This window comes from Lactuca saligna, chromosome 5, assembly GCF_052625555.1.
Source record: "Lactuca saligna cultivar CGN05327 chromosome 5, ASM5262555v1, whole genome shotgun sequence".
Classification (NCBI taxonomy): domain Eukaryota; kingdom Viridiplantae; phylum Streptophyta; class Magnoliopsida; order Asterales; family Asteraceae; genus Lactuca; species Lactuca saligna.
Genome location: NC_136421.1, coordinates 149,239,254 through 149,249,190, shown reverse-complemented (window position 1 = coordinate 149,249,190; position 9,937 = coordinate 149,239,254). Strand labels below are relative to the sequence as shown.

The 9,937-nt window shown below is 39.3% G+C and overlaps 1 protein-coding gene and 1 non-coding gene across 2 annotated transcripts; one reads left to right on the top strand and one right to left on the bottom strand.

The window, feature by feature from the left end:
- Positions 1-1,678: 1,678 nt before the first annotated feature.
- On the bottom strand, positions 1,679-1,785 carry LOC144999246 (small nucleolar RNA R71). Its single transcript, XR_013660763.1, has one exon. It is a non-coding gene; the product is annotated as a small nucleolar RNA R71 (small nucleolar RNA).
- A 1,049-nt stretch (positions 1,786-2,834) lies between these two features.
- LOC145045826 (uncharacterized) lies at positions 2,835-3,302 on the top strand. Its single transcript, XM_078994133.1, has one exon. It carries the CDS (start codon positions 2,835-2,837, stop codon positions 3,300-3,302), a length of 468 nt encoding a protein of 155 aa, XP_078850259.1.
- The last annotated feature ends 6,635 nt before the right edge of the window (positions 3,303-9,937 follow it).

Here is a 9,937-nt window from a genome sequence, read left to right as displayed (position 1 = left end):
TGCGTAAACCATAACCATTTTCTGTTAATTGCTAAGTAATTAAGCTGCATGAACATTTCTTAATTGTTTATCTGATATAATTTATGTGAACACATTGCTATATGCCTAGGAATATTGAATATGAAACTAGGATTAAATAGAGAATGGGTAAATTAATGTATGAGCTTGAGTGATACACCATCATCAAGAGGTTAATTGAATCACCAATTTAATTAGCTAATTATAAGTCTTATTTAACCCGAATAATTAAACTAGGAAATTTGTTAGTTTAATCACTTGATCACTCCTTAAATTAATCTATTTTCTAAGGATTGGTAATAACGAATGTGAATCTAATCACCTTACTCGGAAGCCAAATAACAATTAATCCATTACATTACCATAAAAATTAACCATAGGAATAAATGAGTTGAACCTAAACAGAAACCCTTTTGATCATTGAATTTAGTTGATATTTACGTCTTTTCAGCCGTTAGTTAATTAGTTAAGTTTTAGTTATGTTTCTAGTCTTACAAAACAATAGAAAACCCCTCTGTTTTACTAATTGTTTTAGATAATTCTAGTAATTAGATTAATTTTCGTTCTCTGAGTTCGATACCCTACTTGCTAATTTATATTACCAATTGAAAGGTCCACTACGTTTTGTGTGTCAAATTCATAAACAAAAAATAGGTTAACACTAGTTAGTCGAACATACATCAAGTTTTTTGCGCCATTGCCGGGGAACGGTTCAAAAATTATTTGTAATTTCTAGTATTACCAATCCTTTGTGTGAGATTAATCTTGCACAAAATTACTGCTTTAGTAGCCTAGGTATTAGATTTAGTTTTAATTTTGTCTGATTTGTTAAAATTTTTGTTTGATTTTTTTTTTTTTTTTTTTTTTTTTTTCAGTTTTAGCCTTGAACTCGCTGAGTGCAATCGAAGCTACTCGACGAGTCCATCGCTGAAACTCAGTTTTGTTTTTATTTTTATTTTTATTCTTTTTACGTGTGTTTTCATTTTTGTTTGCAGTTCGTTTATGACCAGGGGAGGAGGTACACCTTTGATCCCACCGCTTGAAGACTCGGAAGCAACCTTGAAGAAAAACAAAGGCAAGAACATAAGAGAAACCGCAACATCAAAAAATTCATCGTTGAAGAATTTAAAAGCCATTTTTTAGTAAGAAAAAAGGCAAGAAAGTATGAGAATCCAGCTTCTCTTCAGTGGCGGACGAAGACCCGAAGAAGGAGGACACCGAGTACGAAACCGAATCCGAAGAAGAAAGCGATTTTGAAGAAGAACCCGCTAACACCATGTCAAACATTGATGAAGTTCCTATCAGTGAATGGAAGAAGAGGATATGTGACGATACCGGCCCAGGACTCGTGCAACCCGTGATTCCCGCAACAGCTACTTTTGAACTCAAAGGCCACATACTTGCTCAACTTAAGGAGATTCCCTTCTATGGAAAAGATCACAAAGACACATACAAACGTTTCGATGAGGTCAACGATATAGCCGACTGCTTTAATGTTCCAAATGTACCTCGCGAAACTGTTTTACTTTGTATGCTTCCTGTCACATGCAAAGGAGCTGTGAAAGATTGGCTCAAATCACTCCCTCCTGGATCCATCACCACATGGGCCAAGATGAAAGAAGAATTTATTGACCACTTTTTCCCTCCTTCAAAGATAGCCAAGTTGAAGAAAGCCATTGCCAACTTTGAACAACAAGCTAGAGAGTCACTTTATGAGGCTTAGGAAAGATACAAGGGCATACTAAGGAACTGCCCACATCATGATCTAAACAGTCAACAAGAAGTCTCCATTTTCTATGATGGAGTCAATGTAACAAATAGGCAGCTCCTTAGTTCGCAAGGACCTCTCACAAAGAAGGCACCCTCGGTGATCAAAGAACTAATTGAAGAATTCTCTAAGCACTCTAGAGAATATCATAACCCAAGGAATGACTTGACTTGAGGGGCGGTAAATTCTATCACAGATGACATGGTGGCAATGATGCAAAAATTGGAAAGCATGGAACGAAGAATGACTAAGACGGACCAATCCATACATGCTATTAGAGTGGGCTGTGAAAACTGTAGAGGGCCCCACCTTACAAAAGACTGTGATCTTGATGAGAATGGGAACCAAAAGGTACAAGTGTGCTATTCAAGTGGTGATAGGTTTGATGACAATTGGCGGAAACCAAAGAAAGAATGGATACCATATGATGAGTAAAAAAAGACAAGGGAAGAAAAGTTCAAGCAAAAGGAGAGAGGCTATTATCAAAAGGAGGAACCGGTACATGAAAAGAAATCAGATTTGGAAGACATGCTTACAAGATCCTTGGCCGCATCCGAGAAAAGACACAATAATACCGATGCTACACTTAAAGATCAACAAAATATGTTCAGAGAACACCAACTTATGATGAAAGATCAACAAGCCTTGCTTAGGAATCATCAAGCATCTACTCTCAACATAGAAAAGAAGTTGGGGAAACTTGCACAACAATTGAATGAGAGAAGACCGGGTGGACTTCCTAGTAACACTGGAAGTAACCCGAAAGGTGCACATATAAATATTGTGACAACTAGGTGTGGGAAGATTATAACCCCTCTGAATCCTATTCAGCAAGAAGTTCCTAAACTAGTGCAAGAGGGTAAAGAAGAACATAAAGAATCATAGAATCCCGACTCGACTCGCTGAGTCGACGCTATGGACTCGACGAGTTCCCCACCTGAACAGAAAAACCAGCCTCCTGTTAAGCCATATCAGCCTCCACTTCCCATTCCGGCTCGAGCTAGACAATTAAAAAAATGAACTTGACTACCAGAAGTTTCGGGAACATATGAAGGCTCTCCAGATTAATATGCCTTTCATAGAGGCGGTTGCACAAATGCCGAAGTATGCCAAATTCCTCAAGGAGCTTCTAAGCAATAGAAATAAGATGGAAGAGGTGAATAAAGTGGTCCTAAATGATATTTGTTCAGCTTCCATGTTGAACAAACTACCTAAGAAGAAAGGTTATCTGGGAAGCTTAACATTACCTTGCAAATTTGGGAACTTGGCTACCATTTATGTATTGGCTGATTCAGGGGAATGTGTAAATCTCATGCCATACACGTTTTTCAAGAAATTAGATCTTCCGGAGCCAAGGCCAATTCGAATGGAGATTCACCTAGCAAATAAAATGGTTATATTCTTAAGAGGAATATGTGAAGATCTATTGGTGAAGGTTGATAATTTTGTGCTTCCCGCAGACTTCATAGTTTTAGACATGGAAGCGGATCCTCAAGTCCTGATAATACTTGGATGAGCATTTCTTAGCACGGCGTTTTCGGTGGGAGACGAATCAGTCACTTTTGGGGTTGATCAAGCCATGAAACATCCAAGGAGTAGTGACGACACAACATTTTCGGTTGAGATGTTAGAATAATCAATGGAGGAATGGGACGAAGATGAGTCAAACAAATCCATCGTCACATATGAGGAAGAATTTAATGCGGAAAAGACCTACTGGAAATAGAAAGACCGCTCGAGGAAGCTGAGTATAATGATCTAATCAGAAGTGTAGAACACTCGACTCATCGAGTAGTCTCGACTGAATCAACAAGTCCATCCAAAGAAACCCGATCAGTCACGGAGTTTACAAAGGGCTCGACAAGTCCCCTTACTGGACTCGACGTGTTCAACTTTCATAACACAAAAACTGAACTTAAGTTACTACTAGATCACTTGGAGTATGCATTTCTTGAAGATGGCCAACAAAAACCTATAATTATAGCTGTTGATTTGGCCAAACATGAGAAGGAAAGTCTTGTGGGATTATTAAGGAAGAGGCAAGGTGCTATAGCATGGAAGATCACCGACATTAAAGGAATTAGTCTAGCTTATTGTTCTCATAAGATTAACTTAGAAGATGGAGCTAAACCTGTAGTTCAACACCAAAGAAGACTCAACCCGAACATGCAAGAAGATGTAAAAAAAGAGGTGGTTAAATTAATCGATGCTGGAATCATTTAATCAATCTCCGATAGCCTGTGGGTGAGCTCGGTGCAAGTAGTACCGAAAAAAGGAGGCATGACGATGTTGGTCAATGAGGATAACAGATTAATTCCAACAAGAACAGTATCTGGATGGTGAGTTTGCATAGATTATTGGAAGCTAAATGATGCCACATGCAATGATCACTTTCGTTTACCCTTTATCGACCAAATGCTCGAAAGACTCTCCGACCATTTATACTATTGTTTTCCTGATGGGTTTTCGGGGTATTTTCAAATTCCAATAGACCAGCAAGACCAAGGGAAGACCACTTTTACATGCCCGAGTGGAACATTTGCATATAGACGCATGCCTTTTAGGTTATGTAATGCACCAGCCACTTTCCAAAGGTGGATGATGGCCATCTTCCATGATATGATAGAGAAGTTTATGGAGGTCTTCATGGATGATTTCTCGGTATTCGGGTCATCTTTTGAAGATTGCTTATATAATTTGGACTTGATGCTAACTAGATGTGAGAAGACAAACCTTGTCCTCAATTGGGAAAAATGCCACTTCATGGTGAAAGAAGGAATTTTATTGGGTCACAAAGTTTCAAGGAAAGGGATAGAAGTGGATAGAGCAAAAGTGGACACAATAGCTATACTACCCCTCCAACTAATGTAAAAGGGGTAAGGAGTTTTCTTGGCCATGCAGGATTTTATCGTCGCTTCATTAGAGATTTTTTGAAGATTACTAGGCCTTTGAATCAATTACTATTGAAGGATGCCCTATTTGATTTCTCCAAGGAATGTCATGAAGCATTTCATTTTTTAAAGGAAAGATTAACCACCACTCCTATCATGATAGAACCAAATTGTAATCTTCCTTCTGAGCTAATGTGCGATGCAAGTGATTATGTTGTGGGAGCTGTTTTGGGGCAAAGAGTTGACAAGCATTTTCAGCCGATCTACTATGCAAGCAAGACATTGAGCCTAACTCAAGAGAACTACACTATTACTGAGAAGGATCTACTAGATGTGGTATACACTTTTGATAAGTTCCGCCCTTATTTGGTATTATCCAAGACCATAGTTTTTACCGACCATTCGGCCATAAAGTATCTATTTACTAAACAAGATGCTAAGCCCCGATTGATATGTTGGGTCTTACTTTTGCAGCAGTTTGACATTGAAATACATGATAAAAAGGGAATGGCAAATGTAGCAGCCAACCATTTGTCAAGATTAGAGAAACCGCATTTGGAGGAGTTGGAAGAAAACAAGTTTGGATACGATTTTGCCGATGAATACCTTTTAGTAGTATCCGGAGAAATTCCATGGTTTGCAGATATAGTTAACTACTTAGCAACCAATTACATTCCAAAAGACTTGACCCGACAACAAAAGAAGAAATTCTTTTCAGAAATTAATTACTACTTTTGGGATGAGCCATATCTCTTCCAAGCTGCGCAGACAGAATGATAAGAAGATGTCTATTTGGGAAGGAAAGTCGAGAAATCTTGGCACACTGTCATAGCAGGCCCGTTGGAGGACATCATGGAGCACACAACACAGCTAGGAAGATTTTTGATATTGGGTTTTATTGGCCCAAAATTTTTAAAGATGCTGCTCAATTCGTCAAAGAATGTGATTCGTGCCAACAAGTGGGGAATATATCATCCCAAAATGAAATGCCCCAACATAGTATTCAAATTTGTGAAATATTTGATGAGTGGGGGATTGATTTTATGGGACCTTTCCCAATGTCCAAAGGGAATAAATACATCTTAATGGCGGTCAATTACGTGTCTGAATGGGCAGAGGCACAAGCATTACCAACTAATGATGCTCGGGTGGTGGTGCGATTTCTAAAGAAGTTATTCTCAAGATTTGGAGTTCCTAAAGCTCTTATTAGTGACTGGGGCACTCACTTTGCAAATGATCAATTAGCCAAAGTGTTGAAAAAATATGGGGTCCATCATAGGTTCTCCACATCTTATCATCCACAAACTAGTGGGCAAACTGAAGTGACCAATAGGGCGTTAAAATAATTTTATAAAGATAGGTTGGAGGAAATCTAAATGAATAGTCGGATAAATTGGATGATGCACTTTGGGCCTTCCGAACAGCTCAAGACACCTATTGGTAGTACACCATATAGGCTAGTCTATGGAAAAACTTGCCACTTACCGGTTGAAATAGAGCACAAGGCTTATTGGGCATTAAAGTTGTGCAATTTTGATTTGGCTGAACTTCGAACCATCCTGAGGGCACAGGCACCATCGAGAAACGAAAAAGCCCCAACACGCGGGAAGAGATATCATCGCCCCAAATTATTGGTGAACCATGTCAAAATTCGAATTGGGTAAATAGGCCAAATCACCAATTTAATTCGGGAAAAATAATAATAAACGAAGAAGATCCATTTGGACTACTAAAGGAGTTGGCCTTAACAGGATGTTTTGGTCCGTTCCCACCTAATACACCCGGCCCAATCCCAGCTACCCCAAAATCGGATGAGAACAATCAAAATTTTGAGGCTGGCAGATCCACATTAAAAAGAAAGAGAACCCACCGCTCTCCAGTATCTGTTACCATTCCATTCCAAAGTGAAGAGTTAGATAAAAATCCCCTAAAATCGAATGAAGCTGAAATCATGGCAACAATTGGGTGTTTGATTGGGTTCGAGCTTGAGTCGTCAAACCCAGTGCTCGCTGATGTCTTAGGTAATTCAGGTGAGAACAATGTTTCCCAATGAACTTTTTATCGCTAAATATTCGTGGAGTAGGAGAAGAATACAACGTATAGTGGGTGAGAACGTTAAAATCAAAACACAGAGTTACATTTTTTGTAATACAAGAAACACAAATATTGGATGCAGAATCTATAGATATATCAGCTTGCTGGGGATCTAATGATTTTGGGGTATCTAGAATAAACGCAACAGGTAGATCAGGTGGGCTGCTAAATATATGGGACAATCGGGTATTCACATCAACTGAGGTAATATACTCCAAACACTTCCTGATGAACATTGGTTCATGGTCTGGAACACAAGAACCCATTGTTTTTGCCAACATTTATGGGCCACAAGCATCTGAGGATAAAATAACTTTGTGGGAAGAACTGAGTAGCATCAAAAATTAAAAGAAAGGTGTGTGGGTCTTGTTGGGAGATTTCAATGTGGTGAGAAGACTTGATGAAAGATTTAACTCGACATTTTGTCCTAGATCTGCTTGCGATTTCAACAGATTTATACATGATGCAGGGCTTATTGATTTAAAGATGGGGAACATAGATTTACATGATTTCGTAACGATGACTCCAAATTAAGAAAACTCGACAGGTACCTCGTGAGCCCCAGTTTCATTGACCTCATACCATCAGCATCGGTGATAGCCCTTCCAAAGGAATTTTCAAACCATTGCCCAATACTTCTCTCATCCACCTGGTGCGACTTTGGACCACCCCCATTCAAATTATTCAATTCTTGGCTACTGAGGGATGGATTTGAACTGGCTTTTATAAAGGCTTGGAATAACTTCAGTGGATTTGGGACACCGGACTGCTACTTGGCAGCCAAACTTAGACATGTTAAGAAAGCAATAAAGAAATGGAGGGCGACAAATTATCCGAAAGAAGAGGTAGTAATTATGAAACTAAAACAGATTGTCGACAAACTAGACACGGTGGTTGAATCAAGACTGCTTACTAATGAAGAATTAATCCTCAAGCAAAACATTTATAAAGAACTTGCAGAAAAAAAAAAGATGGCAATATTGGACCTCAAACATAAATTAAAAATCAAGTGGATGGTAGATGGAGTTGAGAACTCTAGTTTCTTTCACGGATATGTCAACAATAAAAAAGGAGGAACAAGATTAATGGAATAAAGATTAATGGTGAATGGTTCTCTGACCAATGCAAGATAAAGCTCGAGACTTTGAGCTTTTTTAAAAAAAGTTCACTGAAACTTGACCTTCTAGACCAAAGCTAATAAGCTCCTATTTAAAAAACTTCCAAATTCTGAACTTCACAGTCTAGAGGCCCCAATTTCAGTTGAAGAAATTAAAGCATCAGTTTGGGCATGTGGCAATGAGAAGGTTCCTGCGCCCGACGGGTTTTCCTTCAAATTCATAAAAAAGTATTGGTAAGTTCCTTTTGGTGACATCGCAGCGGTGGTAAAATACTTTGAAAGATATGGTCGGCTAGATAAGTCTTGTAACTCGTCCTTCATATCCCTAATCCCAAAGATTCAAGATCCTCAAATGCTAAGTGACTTTAGACCAATCAGCCTTATTGGGTGCATTTATAAAATTATCGCTAAAATCTTGGCTACAAGATTAAAAAAAGTAATGGGGCACTGTATCAATGAAGTGTAGTCAGCTTATGTTGAGGGTAGAAATATCCTGGATGGGCCATTGATTGTTAATGGGATTTGCTCCTGGGCAAAAAAGAACAAAAAGAAAGTACTTCTCTTCAAAGCTGACTTCGACAATGCTTTTGATTCCATTAAATGGGGTTTTTTGGACGCCAATCTCACGCAGATGGGTTTCGGAGACAAATCGAGAATGTGGATCAAAGGGTGCCTTCATTCATCTCATACATCGATCCTCATCAACGGAAATCCCACATATGAGTTTAAAATCTCAAAAGGAGTCCGTCAGGGAGATCCTCTCTCCCCCTTCCTCTTCATCACGGCCATGGAAGGTCTCAATGTCACAATGAGAGCAGCCTGAAGGCATCCAACTGCCACATAGGGGGAGGGGGGGCGCTAATCTCACAACTCCTATATGCGGATGACGCACTATTTGTAGGCGAATGGTCCAAACACAACATAAAAAACCTCGCAATAATTCTACGCTATTTTCATGTTGCTTCGGGACTTAAAGTCAACTTCAACAAGTCAAAGGTATTCGGAGTGGGAGCTGGTACGCAAGAGGTGTCTCGCTGGGCAAAACCCTTAGGTTGTTAACCATCAGTATTGCCATTCATGTATCTTGGAGTCCCTGTGGGCGCTAACATGAGACTCATAAAACATTGGATCCAATTGTTGATAAGTTTCACAAAAAAAATTGTCATCATGGAAGGCGAAGACGCTTTCATTTGGTGGGCGATTGACACTAATTAAATCTGTCCTTGGAAACCTTCCAAATTACTTCCTGTCTCTCTTTGTCGCACCTGTTGGGGTACTGGAGAAACTTGAAAAACTTAGAAGGAGGTTTTTATGGGGTGGATCCGAGGGCAATAAGAAGATTCATTGGGTCTCATGGGAGAAAGTGATAGCTAGCAAGGATGTTGGAGGATTGGGTGTAGGATCTATAAAATCTCTCAATACATCCTTAATTGTTAAATGGTGGTGGTGGCTTCGAAATGAGCCCGGTTTACTATGGGCCAAAGTCATCTCAAGCATACATAACCTTGCTAACAAACTCGATAATCATTACTCCATGAAATCAATTGCAGGAGCCTGGAATAATATTGCAAGTATTGAAAAGGACCCAGTCAGAATGGGCATCCCTCCCACCGACGTCATAAAAAAACATGAGGTGTCAAACGGATACTCTTGGACCTGCAGCCTTACGGATAATGGGAATTACCAGGTACGCACACTTAGACTGTTGCTTGAAGTGAACAATAGTGTAGACACAAGAAAATTTTGGTGGATTAAAGAAGTACCAATCAAAGTGACATGCTTTGTGTGGAGGGCAAAGTTAGGACGAATCCCCACTACCTCGACTCTATCCACTCGAGGTATTAGTCTTTCCTCTACATCTTGCTACCAATGTGGACATAATGATGAAACAGACATCCATGTATTGGTGCAACGCCCATTCGAAAAAACTGTTCTGACAGGGATATTTCACTGGTGTCAAATAGCATTGGTAAACTTTTAGTCGGTAAACGAGGTTCTAGATTATGCTTCAAACAGGGGAAATTGCCCAAAAAAGAAGAGGAGACTAAT